The 25,721-nt window shown below is 31.7% G+C and overlaps 2 protein-coding genes and 1 pseudogene across 7 annotated transcripts; 2 read left to right on the top strand and 1 right to left on the bottom strand.

The window, feature by feature from the left end:
- Positions 1-5,676: 5,676 nt before the first annotated feature.
- On the bottom strand, positions 5,677-8,810 carry LOC114396145 (serine/arginine-rich SC35-like splicing factor SCL33). 2 transcript variants are annotated; one of them, XM_028358039.1, is made up of 6 exons: positions 8,663-8,810; positions 7,910-8,081; positions 7,737-7,814; positions 7,124-7,285; positions 6,518-6,655; positions 5,677-6,173 (listed from the first exon to the last, which is right to left on the bottom strand). In XM_028358039.1, exons 2-6 carry the CDS (start codon positions 8,065-8,067, stop codon positions 5,966-5,968), a joined length of 744 nt encoding a protein of 247 aa, XP_028213840.1. In that variant the 5' UTR covers positions 8,068-8,081; positions 8,663-8,810; the 3' UTR covers positions 5,677-5,965. The 2 variants fall into 2 exon arrangements, with proteins under 2 accessions (XP_028213840.1, XP_028213847.1); XM_028358046.1 differs by having other exon boundaries at positions 7,910-8,098; positions 8,663-8,802.
- A 3,987-nt stretch (positions 8,811-12,797) lies between these two features.
- Positions 12,798-17,894, top strand: LOC114396133 (annotated as a pseudogene). Its single transcript, XR_003663238.1, has 4 exons — positions 12,798-13,019; positions 13,323-14,867; positions 14,944-15,125; positions 17,204-17,894. The product of XR_003663238.1 is annotated as an autophagy-related protein 13a-like (transcript).
- Positions 17,895-20,140: 2,246 nt separating this feature from the next.
- On the top strand, positions 20,141-25,022 carry LOC114396108 (zinc finger-containing ubiquitin peptidase 1-like). Of its 4 annotated transcripts, XR_003663236.1 has the most exons (8): positions 20,144-20,442; positions 20,547-20,598; positions 21,282-22,168; positions 22,265-22,376; positions 22,690-22,785; positions 22,863-22,977; positions 23,130-23,216; positions 23,331-23,890. XR_003663236.1 is itself a non-coding variant. In XM_028358015.1 (7 exons), exons 1-6 carry the CDS (start codon positions 20,378-20,380, stop codon positions 22,944-22,946), a joined length of 1,296 nt encoding a protein of 431 aa, XP_028213816.1. In that variant the 5' UTR covers positions 20,144-20,377; the 3' UTR covers positions 22,947-22,977; positions 23,130-23,891. The 4 variants fall into 4 exon arrangements, 2 of the variants coding, with proteins under 2 accessions (XP_028213816.1, XP_028213808.1); XM_028358015.1 differs by having other exon boundaries at positions 23,130-23,891; XM_028358007.1 differs by lacking the exons at positions 23,130-23,216; positions 23,331-23,890 and adding an exon at positions 24,671-25,022 and having other exon boundaries at positions 20,145-20,442.
- Positions 25,023-25,721: the final 699 nt, after the last annotated feature.

The following is a 25,721-nucleotide window of genomic DNA, read 5'->3' as shown; positions in this document are numbered from 1 at the left end:
TTTATTATCTTTACAAGTTATTATAAATATAACTACCATCTCTTTATTATCATTATTTTTTTCCTAATTGTTTAGGTGAGTTCACGTACAGTTATCTCAAAATTGACTAAAGCAAATTTCTTGTTTTTCATATTATTATTATTATCTTTAATTCAAAAAATTATATTAACTTCTCTTTAAAAAAAATTAATAATCTAATATTTTTATTTTTCAAAAAGATATATTTAGATGATTTTTATCTAAATAATTATTAAGATGTTACATTTAACACTGAAGAGGAGGAGTGTGGAGAAGGCCAGCGCCGGCGAAGGGGACAGCGATGAAAGAAAAAAAATACTAATTTCTTGTTCCTTCAATGTTGTCGTCACCTAATTTGTGTTTGCTATAAACCGTCATGTTTTATATCTCTATAAATATAGTATTTTTGCTTTTTATATTCCTATAAATATAGTGACTTTTGTTTTTAATCCTTTCAAATGTAAGTGTCTGTAGTTTCTGCTTTAATTTTACAGCTCTACAAGTCTCTGTGTTACTGCGGGAACCAAAACAAGTGACATTGCATATTGCAGCAAAAAATTAATTGTAAGAACTAAAAACAGAAAGCACCATATACAAAACATAAAATATATGTATCCTACAACCCAAACGTGTCATAAATATCTTTGAACTATACATAATATTAAAAATGGGTGTTGAACACCGTCCCTTAAGCCTTAAGATCATGATTTTCCCATTATTAATTTATTATATTCTGGTTTGACACTAAATCTGCACTAACTAGGTGCATACGAGCTTTCAACTTTGCAAATTGAAATATATAGAAGAAAAGAATCACTGCAACAGTTGTAAAACCTATGAATGCTCTCAAATTTCACAGGAGGAATGACTAATAACATAACTATATTGATTTTTAATAAATAAATAAAAACAGTTAAAAAAATGTCTTTTTATCTATGTACCAAAAAGGAAAATGCAGTAATTAACTTGGCACCCCAAATTACAAAACAAAATGAACCGAACACAGAGATATATAAACGGCTAAAAGATCGAGATTCCTTCTAAAATAAATGTGATATTTAAATATCTCTCTCTCTCTCTCTCTCACACACACACACACACATATATATATATATAAATTAATTATGGCGGCTTCTGATATGTAAATCTAAAACACAATGGAGAAGCCACCACGCCATCAACGAATCTAGTAATGTGGTAGTATAAGACATAAAATAGTTTATTCGTAATTGCATCAATTACTATTAATTACTTTGCAAATTGGTACTTAATATTTAAATAAAAGTGAAAATCTAATACAACATTATCCTTGTATGGTAGTGGTAGATCATCTGATTCAATGTCGTCCTAGGGCCACATGTCCTCTATGCTATGGTTCATTGACTAAAATGAGGTAAATTATAAATAAATTGTTAAAAAGCAGTAGTTTTGAAATTTATTATTGATTTAGAGTTGTTTTTGCCTTGTCATATGTAAGTGGTTAGGCAATGAAAATATTTTCAATGCAGCGTAACTTTAAGAGAAAAAAACACGTGGGATGCATTTAAATAAATAGAAATATAATATCACGTAGCTATTGTTAGTCTATGTGACGGCTTTTTTCAAAATTAAAAAAACTAAAATAAAATTAAAAGACTTTAAAGTAATTGAAATTAAAATAAATAATAAACTTAAATAAAATATTGATCATATATATATTAGTTATACAATGAATAACAAAAAATTGTATGAATATTTTAGTTATATAAACACATTATATTAGTTATATAATATGTTTTAGATGTATAACTACTCAAGGTTTTTGGTATATCCATTCTTTTTTTTTACTAACTACACTTTCATTTGTTTTTTTTTTTTGCTATTATCATATATATTCCCTTTATATCCATGACGTAAATAACCATTATTCTGGATTGCGTTTTCTGAAAAAATGTTTTGTTTTTAACATTTCAAAAATTACTTTCTGATATACTGTTTTTGTGTTCAAAAAAGTACTTTTGGAAATGTTAAAAAATCAAAGGGTGTTCCAAAAAAAATGTTAAAAATAATATCTAAAAAAATTCAAGAACATTAGGACCATTAAAAAACTTATATAAAGAAAAAATTGTACAATAATAAAGCAATTGAAATGGAGAAATCACATATATGAAATTGGTTCTTCAATCTGGATGATTATAAGAGACACTTGGTTACAACAAATAAGACAAATTTAAAATCTAACACTACATTGTCGCATATATAAGATGAGAGACATCAATATATATTATTTGAGTGGACAAAAATAAAACAAGAAAGAAAAGTAAATGAGAATATTAATGTAGTTATCCGTTGATATAATTCTACGTCTAACTTTAATGAAGAATTGTTAGTTTTTAAAACTTAATCTTTTATATATTTTTGTATAAAAGATAATAATGATTTAGTGCCTTTTGATTTACTATTATTAATATTTTTATATATTTATTAAATAGAAATTGAGAAAACTAATAAATTAAGATAGTGTAGCCTATTTCAAAATAATATTCGTTCTCATCCCCCCATAAGTGTTATTTTGGTGTTCTCATTTATTTGATAAAGATAACAATAATGTTATATAATTTTAATCATGTTAAATGAGAGTGATGCCATGAGGTAACATCACAAAGTTAATATATTTAAAATCATTAAAATATTATTTTAAAGTAATTAACAATTGTATCTATTTAATAAAAAATACACTATTTTAACAAATTTAAAATAAATTTTAATAATAAATACATTTAAAAATTATTACATATTAACATTATATCAACAATAATAAATATATTATTTATACAATTATCAAATTACTCACATCATTATTATCATTATTTTTAAAATCATTATTATGATTATTTTTAAAATCATTATTATGATTATGTGCTATAAAACTACACTCTTATCTTTAAATATTTTAGAGTTAGGTTAATAATTTTATATTTTTCTCTCTTTTCTTTCATGTAAATGTTAAAAAATATATAAGGAAAATGTATGTTAAATTACTTTAATAAACTATAATATTTTGATATAATTTATTTTATAACAATAGCTCTCGTAAAATAAATTGACAATTAATATGCTTAATTTTAAAAAATTAGACCATACTTGAAAATTTTATTTACAATGAATTGATTATAATAAATTATAAACCGGTAAATAATTTATTTTATTTTTTAAATATCTTATATACTTAAATTATCTTCTTATATTTAAATAAACACATGAAGCATAAAGTTTACAAAAAAATTAATTTCAATAATTATAAATTTATATTTACTATTTTAGCACTGATCTCAGCATTTTTTTCGTTGTATTTTTGTTGTTTTCGATTCATAAAAAAGGTGCTTCTTAATTTTTTTTGTCAAAGTAATAAATTAGTGTGAAGTGACAGAAATGAGCATGTTTATATAATTCTTTTTATATGAAATTTAATTAGTAAAAATATATTTGGAGTATTTATAATTTTTAAGTTTTTTTAATTATTTTTAATTCTCTTATAATTTTTATTTATAGATCAATTATTTAAGGTTTAAATATGTTTTTTCTTTCAAATTTGGGATCTATCTTTTTTAGTAGGGATCAAATTTTCGAAGTTCCACCAATCTTCAACCGAACGTTTACAGTTAGTTTACTTAAATAGATCACATGATCTTCCTCTTTTTTTTAATTTGATCTCCTAATATCAATGGTCAATTCTATTAGGCCTAAGTGAATTTTAGTAGTGTGCCTGCACTCAATCGCATGATAGATGAGGATCTCAAGACAATGGGTATTATCAATGGTATTGTACATCATCAAGGGGTACAGATTCCTCACCCACACTAATTCCTAAATTCATATTTATCTTCTGCCAAGTATGCTTTAAAATATACTAATTACCTTGTGGATTATTAACGAAGCCCAGACTTTGTCGAACATATGATTGAAATTAGAGGGAAATTGGAAAATAGAGCAGTGGAGAAAGAGCCTACATAATCAAGAATTGAGATTATAAACAAATTTTTTTAAAAAAAAATAGAAAGATAACAAACGATGTTGTAACTTACGTGATGAATTTGACGTAATATGCTAGGATGTATGCTTGAAAGGTCGAGAAGGTGGCAAGAGGTGTGGTGTGAGCTTGCTTGATAGAACTGAGATTAGAGAGATAAAATTGAATAAGAGAGTGTTTATAAGTAAAATTATAAAAAGTGTTGGATTAAAATAGAATACACGATCCTATTTGGTGCAACTTTTTTAAAATTACACGTGTAGTTTAATTCCTCCTCATCTTTTTTAATCCCAAAATTTAAATTTACAGTTTAGTCATTCAAATTTAGAAAAAAGTTCTTTTTTAGTGTCTCTAGGAAAAACTTCCCCAAACTGTGTATCTAAATCACCAAAATCAGTCTAGAACTAAAAAAATAGTATACTTTTAGTGACAACGTTAATAAACCAGATTATATAATTTGCTTTTCTTATCATTTCTTATTATTTTAATTAATCATTTTCTTATCATTTCTTTATTATTATTTTGATTAATCATTATAATTTTGAATGCTTACAAAATAAGGTCCTTTAAAAACTTATAATTCTAAAATCATTTCAGATCTTTTGCCCTAGATATTTACATTCAAATTAAAATTTGTATGAACACGTCCGACTTATGGTATACAGAGTAAAATATTAGATTCAATTTTTTGTTTACTTCATAAATATTAGATTTAATTTAATAACAATATAATAGTGATAAAATCAAAAATCCCTTTTAGATATCAACAAAAACTTAGTAATGAAAATCTTTTGCCCTCAATTTTTCGGAATGCGGGAAACCAAACACCAAAACAAAGACAACTAGTTTAATGAACTTTTAGAAAAGCTTTGATCCCAACTTATTTAATAGATTCTAATCAACCCACAAATACTCAATAAACTTTTAACAAAGTTCTAATTAAATTAAGGCTAGTTTTAGTTTGATGCCATGACACAATAGGAATAGGAATTGGAGGGTTTGGTTTGATGGTAGTGATTGATCAAATGCTGACGGAACTCATATTCGTGATTTGACTCCTTTCTGCAGATGTTTCACTTCTTTACAACGCATTATTGACTCTTTAATTAGGGACAGATCCACATCAGGTGTTCAAGGAAAATTGCGTTATAGCAATTATAGTCTACTGCATCTAACTATCTAGGAACAAACTAATTTTTGAAGATTATTAATTTTCTGTAATAGAGATTATTAGCAAGATTAAGTTTCTTACGTATAGACAAGCGCACATGTTACATTTGTTTTAGCATCTTGATATAAACCTTCTTGTATTAGAGAGGCTTTTAATTTTCTCTAGCTACGAGGTATGCCCCGTTTATTGTTGTATCATTTTGGGTTTAATATAATTTACATTTTTTCAAAAAAAAAGTGCTAACAACCCAAAACTTACATCAGCATGATTTTCGTTTTCTCTAAACCATGAAAGACCTGACTTTACATCGATATCATAAATTTTCTTATCTTAGATACCAACCATCTATATGATCTATATGATTAGATATCATATGAATAGACCCGGCAAAAACCTTGTATAGCTTCTTCGATTTCTTGATAAAAAGAAATATGACCAACATTGGTTTGAATATATATAGAACAAATTTCTTACCATCAGCCACATTTAAAAATACCAAAACATACAAATAGAAAATACTAGCAAAGTCTCAATATCCAACTAAAATTAGATAAAAAATAGTAATCAATTTCAAAATCAAAATATAACTAGGTCTAGACTTACCCACCATGTTTAATTCAAGCAACAAAGATAACTGGTATATGAAACAACAAACCAAAATCCAATTCCATTGTGTCAGAGTTCAGACAACATTAAACAGAAGTAATTTGCCCAATATGAAGACCAAATCCAGCATATAATAGTCCAGGACAAGTCTTATCCCATGCTCACTGACTGGGGGACCTACCTCGGGCTGGTTCCCTTTCATCTCGATTCAGACTCGGACTCCTGCTCCGGACTGGGCCCTTTGCTGGACTCTGACTACGGCTCCTTGAGCCCCCATTATAAGGTGGGGAACGTGAGTATGACCTCTCTCTATTATGCTGTGAATATGATCTTTCTCGACTGTACCTTCTACCCTCAGGGGAGACAGATCTACAAAGCAGGAAATGCATCAAACAAGTGCAAAACTAACTTCAGATATATTGGTCTTTACCACCCACATTAGCCGGTTATTGCATCAAAGGCCTTATCAACAAAAAGGTAATCAAATTTCAACCACAAATTTTGGAGAGATAATCATATCCATAACCATAGTCCACCATGGCACAAACTCAAACAAATACCACACAACAGGGTCCACTGGCCTATATTACAACTATTTAACAACACCAGCTCTTTCGTGTGTTAAATAAGAACCAAATCAAAAGTAATGACGTTTAAAACAATTACATATAACAAAAATAATTTTTAGTTATCGATTATTACAGGCCACATACCTTGAATACTCCCTTCGTTTAGGAGAATAATAGTCACGACTGTGAGAACGAGATCTATGACGTGGTGGTGGAGACCGAGAGTAGCGAGGTGAACGAGAGTAACGAGGAGGAGACCTCCTACGATCAGAAAATCGACCCCTGTGAAGAGACATAAAAATAGACAATCAGAATTTCACCTGACCTCATAGCTGCAATAAGCAGAAACTGAAAATTTGGCAGAAAATAAATGAAGGTTAAAATATAGAATTTTTTTTCAAGAACCCTTTGAGGAAAATGGTAAAAATACCAAACATTAGGAAACAAACAGACAGTAGCACCAACAATATCTACACTACTTTCCAAAGAGCAAATTTCTGGTGGGCATTTCATTCACATGGACCTTTAGGGTTTAAAGTCATTTTGGACAAATTAGAACACCCTAATGAAATGTTAACACAAATAAAATCATTTGTGATAATAAGATCTATATGCTGACAGAACCTAGTCAGTGTTCAGGTTAACTATGATTATGTGAAAATAGATCAGACAGAAGTGAAAGCAAAGTAATTTAGTCAAAAGTCAAATACATAAGTGGCAAGAAAAGTAGATAAAGACAGATCCTAGTACCTTCTCTCTCTTGTCCTCATCTCAGTTGGCTTCTTTCTATTCTCTTCAGCAAAAACAACAGTGAGCTCCCGACCAAGAAGAACTTGACCATCCATATGATATTTGGCATCAGCAGCATCCGCAGGATCCACAAATTGGACAAAACCAAAGCCACGGGGTTCTCTGCAAGGAGAAGGAAAATGAAAAAGCAGAATGAGAATAGGGAGCAGTAGGGTTAGAGAGGAAATTGGTAATGAGAAGTGTGCGCAGTTTACGTGCCCCAATGATGTGGGATAATAAAGCAAGCAAGCACTAGGCTGCTGACCTTTGTGTCAGTTTAAAGATGAGTGGAAAATCTTCAAGACTTGGAACATCTTCATAATGTAATGAAAGTGAAATAGCTTGAATTCTTCACTACCAATAACATCTTCTACTTACTTGATTGATTGATGTCTTCAAAACTCTAAATCACTGCTAAACCTAAGAAATTGGCTATTATAATAATAGTAGCAGTCTCAAAGAAAAGACAGACCCTAATTGAATCCAAATTCTGTATTGTTTAAAAATATGATAGAGAATGCATGATACATGGAGGAGTGAAAAGGAAAGAAGGGAAGGGAGTATGGTAACTCACCCAGTGTAGTAATCCTTAGGAAGGTAAATGTCCTTGAGAGGACCAAATTGACCAAAAGGTCTGCGAAGATCCTCAGGCCTGCAAAATTGCTCACTCGTTCGTTGGAATGATATATACAGATAAGGTACAAGTAAAGGGAAGGGAAAGAGAGGCGAGTGTGAGTCCATGTGTACCTACAGTCATGACGAAGGTTACGAACAAGAAGGCTGGTAGGGAGATCTTGTTGTCGGGGACGGGGAGGATAGCGGCCCCTAGGGCTGGGACTCCTCCCTCCTCCTCTTCTGCTGTAACGTGGAGGAGGAGGCGATGGACTATAGCTCCTTCCTCTCATCTCTCTTCTCTTCTCTGCACCAACAAAAAAACTATAACCAGCATGAGAGCATACACTAAATTGCTATCACATATAACCTGTCCATATTCTCGTTATCACTAATAGGAAATGGTTGCAATTCGTCTTTGAAGCCTAACTCCCCCACCTATCTCTCTCTCTCTCTCTTTCTCTCTCTCTCTCTCTAAATAACTACAAACCCTCTGGAGATATAAGGTTAGCCCAGTGGTTGGGGAAGGATGAAGGGATAAGGGAGGGAGTTAAGTCGCGGGATCGAATCCCTCAATTGACCTTTCTAACAAAACAAACAAACTAACATTTGCCAATAAAAAAAAAGTAAAAAATCTACAAAAACCCTCTTCTCTTCTGCCTATAACTACAATAAAAAAACAATAACAATCACAGAACAAAACCCTCTCTCTCTCTCTTACAAAATTCAAGCCAAAAACTAACTAGGGAGTTGATACCAATCTAATATAAGGATTATCTTACAAAATTAAGATTTAAAAATGCATTTTTTTAAGTTACAACACCAAATTTCGCAAGGCTAAAAAACCAGATATTGAGAATAGAATCAAGAAGAGGCAGAGGCACGCACCTGTTGAGAGTGTGAGCAACTGAACGAACGTCGACAATGATGTGAACGGCGGAGGACACAGAGTTTTAGGGTTTCAAGCGTTTTAGAGATTTAGTCTCCGTCGTTTCGTGTATACAAATACCATTTTTTGATGGCATCGTTAACGAAACACACAATTATTTAAGACAGAAGAAGAAGTGGATTTGGGCCCAATACTAATTCGGCCCACGAGAAACTTTATTGATACAATAATAGAATAGAAAATTTATCTTAACACGTTAAGAACTAATTAATAAATAAAAGTTGTGTTATTTGGTACGAAAAGATGGCTTAGGAGTTTGCAAGAATCTACATATACGTATTTATTTGGTTATTTAAAATAAATAAATAACAAATTTATTAGTTTGTCGACTTGGTAGTCCCACTTAAGAAAATACATAGTTGGATCTTATATATACTTGGTAGTCCCAGTTAATTTATTGAGATTAATAAAAATAGTTAAGTCAATTCATTTTAGTTAATATAGTATTATCATAAATTTAAAAATTTTATTTTAAAAATATCCATATAATTATTGATTTAAGTGATGGTTAAATATAATGAGACTACTCATAATTAAAAATAATCTTTTAACCAATGGTACAACTTATATGGTTTAGTTCAATAAATACGTTTATTTTCATTATTAATAGGCTTCACACTAAATTAATACATTTAAAAATTATCGTATATTTCTTTAATTAGAAGAAGAAAAATACTACTATTTTATACTTATATAAGGACCATTTACTTGTCTCAATTTAGAAAAAAAACCATTGACTTGTCTCAGAGGGATATGATTTCTCTGATATACACCATGGATTATGCTGTTTACTGATGTAATTTTTTTCTAAAATGAAAATTTACTGATTATCTGTTGTTATTTGGGTTCTGGAAAAATGGGAGTTAAGGAAAGCTACAAGGGGGAGCTTGCATAGACTGACATAGTTTCAACTCACCCGAGAGATTGTATAAGGCTACATGTTTGTTTCCTCAATCTATACCTCTCAAACTAGGGTTAAACCAAAAGCAAAAAAAAAATATTATTTCTTATATAATATTACTTTGAAATGTGTGTCCGTTCATTCAGATGATAAATTAAACACACACACTAAATGATAAAGCTAATGTGGATAATGAAAAAGTGCAAACAACTAATTGGAAGGTAGTAGGATATTAGAGCATCTCAATACAAGAAACTCATATGGATTTCTTAATCATCTTTTTGTGGTTCTTGCATCATTTTTGGTGGTCTCCACAGTGTCATGTTATTAATAAGAAATTCATATAGAATTTTATTCTAATACAAGAAACCGTAAGAAATCCAAACATTAGAGTTTTTTATATAAGAAACTATTCTTAGCAATGAAGAAATCCACTTTGCTATGTCATTATGCTCCAATGTAGAAGAACTCATAAGAAACCGTTTCTTAGCCTAAGAAATCATAGAAGCACCTCCCATTGAAGATGTTCTTAATGTAATTGGCTTCACTGTAACTATAACAGTAGGTGGGATTAAGCTTCTATATGATGAGAACATTTATTTTTTGTGGGATTAAGCTTCTATATGATGAGAACATTTACACTTTTTTAAATTCAACAAAAAGTAACGAGTTATGAAGGAAAGGATAGGAGGATATGTTTCTTTTCCTTGTTTAACTTGATCACTGGTTCTTATGTCTTGTATGTGGGTTAGATACCCCCCTATTCCCAAGTAATAGTACTATATTTATTTTGTTTTTGGCTGATAAAATAAAAACAGAGGTAGCCTTATATTCGCCCATTTTTTTTCCAAAAGCAATTAATTGAACAATATCAAATGTATTAGCCATCATATAATCGTAGTATTACATGAATAGTAGACCGTAGACATACTAAGACAAAACCAAAATGAACATATTTAACTGTAATATATATTTCTCTTAAAAAGAACTGTAATATATATTTCACCTATATAAAAGATTATATAATAATAGTTGGCATGTGCTTAATTTCAACCCCCCCCCCCCTCCCCCCCTAAAAAAAGTTGGCATGCATATTATAAAATCATAATTCCAAATAAATAAATATTGAGATGAAAAGTGAGAATGACAAGCCATACCATGATCATGCTGAGGAATAAATCCAATTTATTCTCCATAACCATAACCTTAGTGATTACTTTTTTTTAACAACCATAACCTTAGTGATGCAACAAGCCAACAACCACATAGGGTACATCGAGGAACATAGATCATAGAGACATTTGTCATGGTTTCAGAGTTTATATTGGAGATAATGTTGAAGACAAGGAGGTAAAAGTCTCAATGTTATGAACTAATTTTAACATTTGCATAGGAACATAGATCATAGAACATCGAGGCCTAATTTTATTTATTACTGATTTTAAAAGATTAAAATTTAATTTAAATATATAGATAAAAGAGGATAGATTAAGATAATTGATTGAGATAGTTACTAACTAATTGTAAAAATAATATGCGAAGTATGCTTCAAAAAGAAAGAAGAGATAATCTTATAGTTGTTTAATTGAGAGAATGAAGAAAATGAAAGCCTCACTTTTATTTATTTTAATATAAAATGCAAAAGTAGATAAATAGATATTTTATTTTTTGGATCAATAATTAACTATTAATACCAGGATAGAAATATAAAGAATAAAAACCATCAATTTTATTCTTAAATTATTACTTTACTTTCTCTCCAGCAATATTGTCTCTAAAATGAAAAAGAAGTTATATACATAATTTCTTAAACATTTCTCTTTGGTAATCCTTGTACCTTATTATCTATCTATAAATATCTTCTGGCTGATTAAAAATAATTTCTTAAATATTAGGAATCATGTCAAGTCATTTTTAAAATTTTAAAAACTGTTTCAAATTGATCATTCAACACAAAGAAAATACTATATTCAATTTTTATGAAAAAAATAAATACATTTTTAAGAGATTAATTATATAACTCAATTTTTTTATATCATTTAAGAGAAAAAAATAATTAGGAATTAATCCGATGCCAACGTACATCCTCCCAGAGTGTGCATTGTTGATTTTCATATAGAAGAAATAAAAAGGGAGAAATGGAGCCAGGAGCATTCGCGTGAATATAATTTCTAGCACAGTGTTACGGCAACAATTAATAAAGTCAAAAGGTCATAATTGTTTTTCTAGACCAAAGTGATAAATGTGTTACCCTTTAATTATAATCCAATTAATATCTATGATATATGGGTTTCTCCTTCCAAATCCAAAGTATCTCATAATTCATAATTTCAATTTTTTTATCAACACTAATGTGTTAAAAATCCGTATTCGATGGATGATCAAATAAATTATTTAGAACCAAAAAATCTAACAAGTTTAAATAAGATAAGAGAAAGATTTTATCTTCTATCAGACAAACAAAAATAATCATAAAATTAGAAATTATTTATTATTAGAGAAAAAATTAACCTATAAAAAATTAGAGGAAAAGATAGCCTTAAGAGGAAAAATAACACAATATTATATATTTTCCTATTTCCATTTTAGAAAGAAAATTGAGATTTCACCACAAATAAAGAAAAGAAATTGAGACCTTACCATAAAACAATTTCATCAACTCACAAAATTATTTTAGATTTATTTCAATAATGGAAGATAGTTGTAATCTAAAAAAAGTTATACTAACACTCTACTTAATACTATTATGATACTTTTAAAATTATTATTTTACATCAACCATTTTATTTGACACACTCTTCCTTTTTTTATTGTACATTTTGTATATAAAAAAATTGTGTAAATACAAATTTCCACCTTAATTTTACGCAAAATAACCTAAAAAAAATCCAAATAATCTTTTGTTGTTGTTATATGCCCTGCAAGGTGAAATCTATACCATCACTCCACCAACCAGAATCAGTCCTATTTTTTCGAAAAAGAAAACCAAGAAAAAAAAATGAAAAAAGCACCAATCAATCATAGAGTTTGGAATTTGGATAATAAATTTGGCCAAGTGAGTGAGAGAACAGAGAGAAGCTGAGGTTAAGAAAGAAATATCTTTCTTATCTTCGTGCCTGCAATTTTCAACATTAATCTAAATTCATATCATATACCTTTAACTAATACTACTAGCATTAAACATGATCAATTAAAATAAACACTAGCATATCATTGTTAATAATTGTTATTAATTTATTAGATAACAATAACAATGATAATAATTAGGAGTTGAAGAGAGAGAACGCTACGGCACTGTGTGTTTCTACGCAACCTTTTTCTTTTCTCCAATGGCGCCTCTCTTCCAATGCCACCATACCCATCACCCCCTTTTTCGTCTCCGCTTCACCTAACATGTGAGTTCTTCCATTTCCCTCTTTCTAGAGATTCTCTGGTGCTACCCACATGATAAAAATTCATTCTTTATTCTTTCTTAGATCTCCATGTTGTTCTTGATGATGATGATGATGTTTTTTTTTTTTTTTGGAAAATTATTAAGTTGTGTTAGTTTGTTGCTGATTGCTTAAAAACCCCATGTGATCTGTGTGTCCAATTGATTTTTCTTTCATTGGGGTGTGTATATCTGCATTGTAGTTGGAATTTGCTTGTTGGTGATGAGTGTGGACATGCTTGCTGATTGTTGTTTTTTGCATTACCAGAGTGATCCAAGATTCAGGTTTTGCTTGATGCTGATGGGGTTCTTTTTCACTTGTGGTGATCACTGAGGTGGTGATGCTGTGAGAAGTATATGATTTGGTCTTTATCTCGTGTGTTTGTGGAGTTTGCTATTTGAAGAGAGAGGTTTATGAATTTGACAAGTGGTAGATTTTGTTCTTTTTGTGGTAAAGATATGTTCTTGGGTGGAGGGGGGAATTTTTAATTAGGAATTGAATCTTTTTTCCCCTCTGGGTAGGATGGATTTGCATAATAATGTGCAGCCTGAATTGGGCAAATTGGAGCAAATTGTTCATCAATTTCTTTTGAAGTGCTTGCACATCATTTTGGACTCAAGGGTACCTTTGTTACGCCCGCATGATAGAAGCGGTGGTGACTTGTCGATGGGTCCTCGCGTGAAGAGGAGCGACAAGTGGTTTAACTTGGCTTTAGGTGATAGGCCTTCTGCTCTGGATAACTTGCACTTCTGGCACAGGAATTTGATGGATCCAATGATAATTGACATTATACTTGTTCATGAAGAGGCTGGCTCTTCTGTTGAGACGGTTATAGAGAGGTGGGTTGTTCAGTATGATTGTCCCCGTGTGGTGGCTCCTCAAACCAGTGACATTACTAGCTCTTACAAGAAGACATACCAGAAGTCAATAGTGCTTTTCCGTGCTCTTTATTCTCAAATGAGGCTTCTCCCGGCTTATAAGATATTTAAGCAGTTAAGCACATCTAGTCATATTTGTAATTTTGATATTATTTACAAGGTCTCTTCCTTTAGTGATCCATTCTCTCGAGCAGAAGGGGGAGTGATAGAAGAATATAATTTCACTCCTGTTGAGGCCCTTCCAGGCCGCCTTTGTATATCTGTGAACTACTGCACTGTGCTATCTCATTTCAACCTAGAGTGTTCAGCTTCATTGCCAACAAAAATAATTACTGATTATGTTGGAAGCCCTAATACTGACCCTTTGAGGTCTTTCCCAGTCTTGGATAAGGGTGTTAGTGCCACTTCCTTTCCACTAAGAGGGAAAGCACCTCCGTCTTCTATGCCACTTGATCGCCCTCATAGCTGGACATGTGGCTTCCATAAAGCAGCACCTTTTGTACAGAACCATCCTCATGTTGGCTCCCCGCCGGTGTATTGAGGTTCTCCCAGGCCATATGATTATCCATCCCCACCTACTGATAGTTACGGTGTCAGATTGCACAACTATCGGATGCAGAATAGGCAAATATCTCCAAGTTACGATGAGTATCAACTCTCTCCTCCATTCTCACCCTCACCATCTCCATCGCCACCTACATACTTCTGTGGTGGCAATCCAATGAAAACTCGCATGTGCTCTGAAACAGCCCCTGTTACTATACCTCATTCAGTAATGGGCAAAAGCTCTAGAAATCTTTCTCCTAATTTTTCAGATCCTAGTCGAAATTCTCTGCCCCCTTTATCCCCCAGAAGGACTGATGGCTCATCACAAGAGTCTCCATCTGGAATCAGGTCATTCAGGAAATTAGAAGCTTCAAGGACTGGTCAAAAGGTAACCTTGTTCCTTCATTTCTACTCTACAGTTTAAATCAAATGTCTGTTTGATAATCCTTGTATTTGCTTCATAGTTTGTCAGAGATAGCAAGGAAGATTCTGGGAGGTTCTCAGGATTGTTATCCTCAAGTGACTCACCACGCATTGGATTTTCTAGAACCTCAAGTAGATTATCATTTCAGGATGAGTTGGATGATGGTGACTTTTCATGTCCTTTTGATGTTGATGATGTTGATCCACCGGATGCTCAATCTAGGTACTGTGATAGACTTTATCATTCACAGCTAAAGTCATACGCATCTTTAAGCATACTGTGAATTTGTATGATATGATCACTGTTTTACTTTTGGCAAAGTTCCTTCCTCCATGATAATTTCAGCAATGCCTCCTATAACAAATTTATAATTTTTAAAACCATTCCTGGTTGTTAAAGATTATAATGGATGTGTAACCTGTGCCACATTTGAAGTTAGTGTAATCTGCTTACATGTTCAGAATGGTAAAGAAAATCTGCATTTTCAGTAGATATTTTTGAATGCTGAGTCGCTGACCAGGTTCTAGACATATGTATTTGATGGACAAAAACCCTATTGATCCATGGAATGCTAATGAATAAGAAAAAGACCAAAATATTATTTGATATTATGGATTTGTTTTGTGGAACTTTCTGGATATGTTTCCTTGTCATTATTTCTGAGATTCTGATAGGTTTTAAAATTAAGATTTAATTAATTAATAGAAAAGTTCATATGTGGAGGTTTCTTAATCATCATAGATTTATTTTATAACTCTACAATCCTCTTCCAGTCAAAGTAATTGGGCATAAGGTAATTAAAAATTTCCAAGAATACTTCCTAACATTCTTTAATTCAAACAAGTGGTCTATGTTAGCCCTGTAAACTAAGAGATAAAAAAGACTTCATGATTATAAAGAGCTTAATTCCTATAACAGAATTCAGAAGAATAAATAACTGAAGTTTCTCATTGCTGATCTAATAGATTCCTCTGTTTTAGGTAATCTGTCAAAGTTAAGAGTCAGAATCATATATAATTAGAATAAAACTTTCATATATTAACTCTTTGCTTTACATACAGAGGTGTTTTCAGAGTTTAAATCCCAGGAAAACCAGAAAATTATTTTTGTGAGCAAGTAGCTCATCCCCAAAATCCAAGTTTGTCATAGTCTCGTACTAAATCTCTAATTTATCCCCTGGCAAGTTTGGTTGTAGATAAAAAGTTTGACAGAGTAGTAGTTAGTGATATTCATATCCCTAGATGGATATACCTTTTTCACCTGTTTGTCCATCCACTTTAATAAAAAACCTATTGCTTGTACTTCTGTGGATAAAATTGGGATCTCCTGGTATATTTTGAGAACAACAGGATGGTTGTCCTCTTTATTTCTCTAAATATAGATGAGCCCTACTTATTGTTAAATATTAGATCATCTTATTTTAGAGAGATTGACACCGTCTTTTATGGTATAGTTATTTCTTGACTTGCATGTGGCTGCCAGAACATGGCTTTTAATGGTCATTCTTTTTGATCCAATAGCTTGCAAAAAAATACTAGGCAGTTTTTAGTTTTTATTTGGTTCGGTTAACATATGATTGCTTACGCACCAAGAAAATTTGTGATTGCTCAAAAGCAAGGTTTTAAAAAACAGCCCACGACCGTGATTTGGGCTGCAACATTGTTTTTAAACTGTCTGCAACCGCAATTGGGGCCACGTTTGTCCGCTTGCTACGATATCAACAAACACGACAAAATCGCAACGTGACTGCGACCGATAATTAAAACCTTGCTCAAAAGCATTGATATCTCTTGGTTGCCTTACTTTTTAATATATTAGTACTAGGGAGGAGGTGAGTCTCCAGCTAGATTTGCCAGTGCTTGGTATCCAGTACTACACCTCAAATTTACCATGATGGATTCTACTTTAGCAACTTGTAGAGTGGTGCTGGCTTGCTATACGATAATAGGAACATGTAGTTGCATGTCATTTATCTGCTGGTAATATGATCCCAGAGTTCCTTTTTTTCTAAGCCTTTGACTATTATTAACCCAATCCTTTTGGCTTTTGGGAACTAATGATAACTTGTTGGATTATGTTTTGCTATGCTATGGCTTATGGCCATTTGTATATTCTCTATTAGTATGTTTAATTGGAAGAAGAAATTATACAGAATGGGCAAATTGCTAGATGTTTGGGAATTCTGTTTCATCACAATCACATTACTCTTATTTAATCTTCTCTAATATAATGATTTGTACTTTAGTATCTAATCATGTTATTTTGTTTTCTCCTTTTTGCACTATTTTATGCATAAACAGTCAGAATGCGGATGTGAAGAGTGCTGCAGAGATCACTTCAACATCACTGCCAATGGGAAAAAAATCACAAGATGCTGAAGTTGGTGTTCTTGTGCACATGCTCAGGACAGCGCCTCCATTGCGCCAAGATCCAAGTTGTTATTCATCCCATTCCCCAAAGGCTGAACTTGAGGGAGGAGTTGCCACTGCTTCTGGATTCTTCATGCCTCGAAAGACAGCGGATGCACTCGAAGAGCTCAGGGGTTACAAAGAGATGAGAGACCTTCTTCTTTCCAAGAGTGGCACTAGGATCCTGGACAAACATAAAGCTTAAGCATGCTAAAATAGTTGAGGGAGGTGATGCTGACTAAAGGGTGGTACTAATTAATTACAGTTATACTACATAACAAACACTTCTTTTGGGAAAGAGAAAGATCCAATGGATTTGTGTACATATCCTGACTGAATGTTGGTTGGCTAGAAACACCATTTTTATATAATGACCAAAGTTATGCTAATCTGCTCTCAATCTTAATAGACATTGTAGTTATGAAATGAGGAACTTGCATGCCTAGTTGTTATTTGGCAATGCTACTGGTGTTTTGAAAGAAAGGTTGTTGAATTTCTTTGTAAAGATGCATGCAGGCAAACACTGCTATGTATATTGGCTTCTTTAAGATAATCAGTCACTGATTATTTATTTGTATTAGCTGATTAATGTCTCGAAATTATTGCATATTATTTATAAAAGTTTAATTTCTATGCACTACACTGTCGATTAATAAGAAATTACATTAGATATAAATTTTAAGATAATTATTATAAAAATTAATGAAGTTAGCATATATGACAATTTATAATTGGACTAAAGTATAAAATATGAATATTTTGGACAACTATGTTGAACGTAAGATATTACTGGCTTTGCTAATGATTTTATTAGTTCGAACTTAGAGACCAAGATCTCCTATTCTTATTTTCTTTTTATAATGGGGTATTAAATCTTGTGATCTTGTTTAAGAGATTCAAACTTGATTATATATAAATATATACATACTGTACTATTTAGTCAAATTATAATCATTAATCAATATTTAACCATCATTTAATACCATTTTGCCTTTGAAGTTTCAACTTAAATCAGTAACTTGATTAAGATTTTTCCAGCAAAGATTGAAAAGTGGATTCACCACACAAGATGTTTTGGAGCAATACAAGGATTTGCTTCGACAATGTCCACACCACACGTCGCCTTTGTGGCATCAAATCAATTATTTTTCATAAGGATTTAACAAAATTGTCTTACACCATACGTTTGCTCCGTGGCATCAATTCTATTATTTTCCAAAGGAATTATTTTGTCAAAATTGTCTTTTAGTCGACGTTGTTGGACGTGGATGGCAGATCATTGTTAAGAAAATGACCTTTAACGCATAGTGGACGTTGCTGATGGGATTTTAAGAAGAAAAAAAGTGGAGAAGTAATTGATCTATTTTTTTTTTTAAAAAAAAATACATTTTAGGGATTAAACCATATATATTACAAAAGAAAAATAGAAAATTTCTTGTATTCTAAAAAATAAAGAATTTTATTTTATTTCGTAGGACTTAACTTGTTAGAATTAATTTTTTTTAAAAGACTCGTGTTTGAGTTCACAGTTAATTAGTTTTTTTTTTATTTTCAATATTTTGGTAAAGCTTCTCCATTGTATCCATTTAGTATTACACTATTTATTTTAATTAACACATTATTAATTTTATTAAAAATATTCGATCTATAAAAAATTATAAGAGAAAGTCTAGTCTTTTGGTTGGATTTTTGGTTTCTAATCTTTTGATGGCATAGGGGACGCAGAGAAAGCATAACATAAAGCTATCTTGTCTGATCCTCATTTGGCTTGAGAACATGATGTTTGCCATATATGTTGTGAATTGGATAATGGTGCTACACATGAAATCTTGGAGTCTAGGGTTTTCCCTCCTTTATATAAACATGTATATCTTCTCCATTTACAAGAGAGGTCTAGGAGAGAAATAGAACCATTTTAGCTTCGGTCATGTCTGTCTCTCCTGATCTTTCTATTAATTAAAAAAAGAGTTAGACCCCATATCTTATGAAAAAATATCTTATATGCATAATTTTAAAGCTCATAAATTGAGATTGTCTCTTTTCTTTGTCGTGTGTTAGTGGGGAAACTAATAATGTAACTTAGTATCTTCCTAGCTAACTATGGAGTGCATCAATCTCAGCCTTTGCTTGTCTGGGATGTTCTATCTCCTCACTTAAGTGCAGTGCCCTCCTTCTTAGGTAGCTTAAGGTAAAGTTTCCTCATAATTTTTACTATATAAAAAAAAAATCATCAAAATGTCTTTACAAATATTCATCAACATTCACGACATCTCAATTACACTATAGAGGAGAATAATCTCGGTCAATAAGAAACATTTCTCAATCAAAGATAATCCAAAATTCAGTAGAAATTAACCATCCTAGCATAACAAAACTTGTTCCAATTAATGATAATTAAACATCAATTATCACATTAACACCATCATTCCACTTGATTTTGAAGTTTTCTTTTCTTTTCCGAATCCTTCATCTTTATGTAATTTGAATTCTTTATTATTTTATTATTAAATTTAATTTTAAATCTTATCTACTTTTTTTTTTACTGAAAATCTTATCTAATTTTACAAGTTCTAAGATTAAAAAATACAATGGCTGAATTCATAAGGGAGGCACGGTGCGAGAGGAAAATTCTTGAAAGGTACGTACCGTGCGAAAGCAATTGAAACCGTTAGATCTTTTAAATTTTAATCAATGGCTGATTTTTTTCTTTTTTCTTTTTTCTTTTTTCTTTTTCTACTATTTTTTTTTTCTTTTTACTTTGTAAAAACTTACCTTCGCACCTAAAACTTAACTCTTGCACTGTGCCTCCCCTGCCAAGGTGACGCACTTCTTTCTGAAAATTTCCTCAAATCACAATGTTTGGAAATAGTATTAATTGTGTTGTTAATATTTGATGAAAATTACATTCTAAATTAAATCACAACAATATATTTGAAAAATAAAAAAAATAAAATTTAGAAATCAGATGCAAAAGCTAACAAATATAGTTGCCGCCGTTAACATTTGAAAGGAAGAGGCTTTCGAGTTTCGGCGTCGTTGTTGTTTCGTTTCTTCAATTTTCATGTCATGAACATGGATTCAGCCACTTGCCCTTTCTGTAATCTTTCGTTTCCTTCTTCCCAAATCCAATGGTATTTCTCTCTCTCTCTCTCTCTCTCTCTCTCATCTTTCTTCGTTTCTTCACCCTTTGATACATTACATGCTCAGTGACGACACTGCTTCAATTCAATTGCAGGCACGCAAACACCCACTTCGACAATGACGATGGCAATTATCGTTCTCCTTCGGTACCCCTTTTTTTCCTTCTCATTCTCACTCTTCACCCCACCATCGTTTTTTGGTTTATCCGAGAAACTCAAAAAATAAAAATTGATTTTTTTTTTAACCCTTTTCGAAAGTGATTAACTTTTCGTTTTCTGTTTATTTGAGAAACTCAAAAAATAAATAAAAAATGTTTTTTTTTAAACCCCTTTTGAAAGTGGTTCACTTTGTGGATGGTGATGAAAGTAAATTTTGCCCACATGAGCTTACAATGTGATTTTGTGTGCATTTGCTGCTCAAGTAGATTTAGAGTCCAATAGTTTATTATCTTTTATTTACCCCTTTTTTTTTGTTGAAATGCAAGTTTTTATTATCAATGGAAGTAAATTTTTGATGAAGTAAGTTTTTATTATCTTTTACATTTAGAGGGGCGAGGGCATATCTTATGAGAGTTAAGATTTAATGTTAAACTCACCTGACTTTTTAAGTGGTTACATGATATTAAATCTTAATCATTCATATTTGATTATAAGGTCCAGATTTAATCATCTTACTCTCATGTAAGATACTTTCATCTCATATGATATGTCCTTTGGAGGAGCCAAACCTTTTACATTTATGATCAAAAGTGGACCACTTTTTCATCTGTTTGTCAAGAGAAGAATGGCACATAGGTATTTGTTTTGTTGTGTTTTTTCATATTCTTCAGGTTAGTGGCTTGCATTTTGATGCAACTTCTGGAGATTGTAAGAGTTGGTGTGGTGGTAGAAATAATGGGGCATGGAAAATGGATGAAAAGATCTCTTGCTTGGTTGATTTGCAGAGAAGGGGAGAGTTTCACAAGGTTGAAAGGGGTTTGATGGCCTTGTTAAGAAACTGTTTGGAGTCAGATGGTGAAAACTCACGAAGCATTTTGTCAGGATATGTTGATCATTTCCAGAGCATTCCGTTTGAGGACGTTGGATGGGGTTGTGGTTGGCGTAACATTCAAATACTTAGCTCACACTTATTGGCACAAAGGCCAGAAGCAAGAGAAGCTATGTATGGTGGTTCAGGGTTTGTTCCTGATATCCCATCACTCCAGAGGTGGCTTGAGGTTGCTTGGGAAAGGGGTTTTGATGCTCCTGGCTCGGATCAGTTTAACCATGCTATCTATGGCTCAAAAAAATGGATTGGAGCTACTGAATGTGCTGCCCTTTTGCGTTCTTTTGGTCTCCGGGTGAGGGTAGTGGATTTTGGTCCTAAGGAATCTGAATCACTCTATCTATCTGTCCCTAGTTCAAGTGTAGGGGCAAAGGAGCTAGTGAGAATTAATGATGCAAGGAAGAGGAAAGCACCAAATACCCATGGACCAATGGATAGATATATGTCTCGTGCTGTTGCTCAAGCTAGTTGTAGCCAAGATGCAAAGCCATGTTCTTCTCTTATCCGGATTCGTGACACTGTGGATAAAGAAAGTAGTGGTGATAGAGTGCTAAACAGTACTGAAAGACAAAATGAGGGTCATCGAGTTCTTATGGATTTTGTGTGGAACTACTTTTCTCATAAAGACACAGTTCAATTTGGCCAGAGGCGTGTTCTTATTAGTGACAAAACGTAAGTGGGGGTGCATTTTAAGTACACATGTTCTAACCCAGCAAATAAATTGTGTTTATTATGGTGTTTTAAGTCTAATAAGCTTTTATTGGACAGGCCCTTGTACTTTCAACATGATGGGCATTCAAGAACAATAGTTGGAATTCAAGTCAAATATCAACAGTCTGGAATTCCACAATACAGTCTCCTGGTTATGGATCCTGGTCATGTAATATATTTGCATGCTAATGTCTATTTTCTTGTTATTTAGATGGATGTGAGTAATTCTGTACTTGCATATCATATGAGTTCTTCTTGACCAATTAAAACACGGATCAAATTACAAAGCTTAACCAATTTTCATGACAACTCATTATATTTATGATCCTTTCTGGTAACTGGTTAGTAGAGCTCTACAAGTAAGGATATACAATTTGAAGTAGGTTTAGATATGTTTTCTTCTACTCTCTTTTTATCTTTTTTTTTTTTTTTCTGTGTGTGTGGCATAACATCCTCTCATATGTTGTGACTTATCATTATAGAGAACGGCTGCTCTAGAAAGATCACTTAGGGAGAAAGTTGGATGGCAGAAATTCATAAAAAGAGGAGTGCACACACTAAAGAAGCAACAATATCAGGTTTTTCTTTTAACCGAAGTTTGTAATTGCCTTGTAACATTGTATAATGAGACTTGATGGTCTTGTTTCTATTTCAGTTGTGTTATGTTGATCCTGGAATTGCCAGTGAGGAGGAGATGGAAAAACTCAAGACAATTGATAGCGTCTTCCTTGAATTTTAAAGAACCATACAAAGGACCTTGCTAATTCAAGGTACCATCTATATTTCACATCACATGACTATTTTTATTGTCATTTTTTCTGACTATGATTTCATTACAACAAAGAAGTTGGAGACAAAAAATAGTTTGTTGTTCCTCATAGCCCAATCTCCTCTTCATTACAAATATTTTGTTTTTCTTGAGGTCTTGGGCTCAGACATCGTAAACCTGATACGTAGTTAGTTACTGCTACTGCATTATTAAGTTGGGCAAGCAATGCATATGGAAAAGGTAATTTACAAATTGCACCTTTCGAAAATGTGGATCAATTTTTGAAATTATTGAAAATAATATATCAAGTTGCTTGTCAGTAAGGTTTTGTTGAAATTGTCATCTCTTTAGCAGGATTTTAATTCACCAAGGATCTTCTCCTTCATGCTTAAGATTCCTATTTCGATGGCCTTTTATTTGCTCCTTTCCCTAATTGTCTTGGGCCAACCAATGCAACAGTGATCCATGTAACATATATGCAGATGAAACACATCAGATTTGGATTTTAGTTGCAATTGCACTGTAGATTCTGAACCTGTGTGGGGAAAGAAAGGAGGTTTCAATTGTATGCAGTTTTATTGAATTTACATTTAGGCGTTAAGAGATTTTAGACTTGCCTCCTATACTTTTTAGTACTAGAATAACTTCCATTATTTATTCAGAAATGCAGTGCATTTTCAAAACATATATGAATATAGGATGAGAAGGTCATTCTTATGTTTGTTGATGTGTCAAGATGAAATAGCGCATTAACTATGATCATAGTTATTCGAATCTTACAATTTGATATGATTAGGCAATTTTGGCTACCTATTGATTTGTATCATAAGATAAACCTCAAATGACTTTGAATCTTACAATCCATTAATGAATCAGTGCAATTTCGTATAATCAATACAAATCACACGATTTAATGATTCATTATTTCTTTTTTCTTTTTTCTTTTTTCTTTTTACTTTTCTTTCATCAATTATTGTGAAAGAAATTGAAAATTCTTATAAGCTTAAATTGTTAAATGAAAAGGAATTCAAGGATCACTTCTAAACTTATCCTATTTGATTATTCCTCTACTTTATTTGTCGCTCATTCAATGCGTGCATTCTATCTAGTTATTTCATTGTCTTGTTTTGGTTCGTGTAAACTAGGAGCTTCACAAACTCAAATATAACTCATCTTTGTTTTATCATACTTATGGTTAAGTTGCTTTATCTATTTCTAGTTTAAAATTATTATTTTAAACACTAATAAACTTATGGTTAAAGTTTCTTTCTGACATATTTGAAGTTATTTTTCATTGTCTTTGAAGCTTATGATTTGATACAAATTATGTTTCACGATTCCAAAATTAGCTGATGATTTATGATTTGAATCTTGATTTGATAACCTTGAGTATGGTTAATTAGAATGAGGTCATAGTTTGTGCTTGAGGATGTGTCAAAATGAAAGAAAATGAACTCAAATCAACTGATGAATTTACAAGAAGTCATTGCTTTGGTTATTGCATCTGATATTACTTGATTCATGCAATATTTTTACTTGATTAAGCTCATTTGTTAATTGATTAACTGCTGATAATACTTGTATCAACGTTTATATTTACATTTTTAACTACTTTTTAAATCATTCAAATCAATGAAAACATTTATTTTCCCTAGTAAAAGTTTAATACCTTTCCGTGCTGTGTTACATTTCAGGATCTTGAGCATGCTATTGCCATATGCCGGGACCAGTTAATATTGGAACCAGAATTGGAGCCAATAAAGGAAACAACTGAGGGTGTGAAGATATGGCATTGCTGACTGCTTCTACAATCTACAAGCACCCTCTTGAAAATGGTCTACACTGATTGTTATTGGGGCATTAGTTTATGCTTTCACTATCAAAGCTAATTTAGATTATATCATATTTTGATCTAGTCATTTTAGAAAATTTTAATACAATGTTACTTTTGTTATATAGTTTACAATTTTTATTTTTGTTAAGTATGTAATTTACAGTTTTACTCAAACTATAGGATTTCAATATATGAGATTCCCCCTTGAGTTATTGTGGTTGTTTAGCCTTTTATTTATGCTTTCTAGAGGCACGTCATTCACTTGAACCATTCGTGTGTAAACCCAGTACAAATTTGCTGATTGGAAACCAAATGACAATACTAATTCCTTCCCTCCCAGTTATGAACACAATGATGATAGAGTTAGCACATAATGTTCAGCAGACATCAATGTTAAGTTAAAGAATTAATATAAGAGACAGAGTTTAAGATACAAGTTACAATATTTTCAATCACTTATGAATGGTACATTAAGATACAATATTTTCAATCACTTATCAATGGTACATTAAGATACAAGATATAAGGGTAAGGATCTAATTCAGTTGATTGAGTATGATATGTAAATTATTATATAAACTCGATACCTGTCCTCGAGTTGAAGTGAAAACCCACTAGAGTTAGCCTAAGTGATAGGGGTTGAAGTAAATGCATAAAGAAAAAAAAATGTAATGAAATTTAAGTGGTACGTATTTTTATAATTATAAAAAAATATATCAATTAAAAATTAAAAAAAATGAGACAAGGGGCGGGTCTTTATTAAATACCATGTTTCTTTGATTTCATATCCACGGTTTCACATACTAACATTGGAGCCGTCCCGACATTTGTGGTACTAAAATTATGTATTATATTGTGAATTGGGATCACAAGTCATATAGAGCATCTTGAAAATATGGACCCTCTGGTCA

This window comes from Glycine soja, chromosome 2 (genome assembly GCF_004193775.1).
Source record: "Glycine soja cultivar W05 chromosome 2, ASM419377v2, whole genome shotgun sequence".
In the NCBI taxonomy this organism is placed as follows: domain Eukaryota; kingdom Viridiplantae; phylum Streptophyta; class Magnoliopsida; order Fabales; family Fabaceae; genus Glycine; species Glycine soja.
The sequence above is the reverse complement of the archived record's forward strand: the minus strand, read 5'-3'. Positions and strand labels throughout refer to the sequence as shown.

Bases quoted from the DNA above. Each gene is read 5' to 3' on its own strand.
- LOC114396145 (XM_028358039.1), bottom strand. From the start codon at position 8,067: ATGAGAGGAAGGAGCTATAGTCCATCGCCTCCTCCTCCACGTTACAGC. The intron at 7,815-7,909 runs GTACACATGGAC...GCAATTTTGCAG, and splicing joins AACCTTCGTCATGACTGTAG to GCCTGAGGATCTTCGCAGAC. The intron at 6,656-7,123 runs GTACTAGGATCT...GTCTCTTCACAG, and splicing joins ATGAGGACAAGAGAGAGAAG to GGGTCGATTTTCTGATCGTA.
- LOC114396108 (XM_028358007.1), top strand. From the start codon at position 20,378: ATGAACATGGATTCAGCCACTTGCCCTTTCTGTAATCTTTCGTTTCCT. The intron at 20,443-20,546 runs GTATTTCTCTCT...ATTCAATTGCAG, and splicing joins CCTTCTTCCCAAATCCAATG to GCACGCAAACACCCACTTCG. The intron at 22,786-22,862 runs GTTTTTCTTTTA...TTTCTATTTCAG, and splicing joins TAAAGAAGCAACAATATCAG to TTGTGTTATGTTGATCCTGG.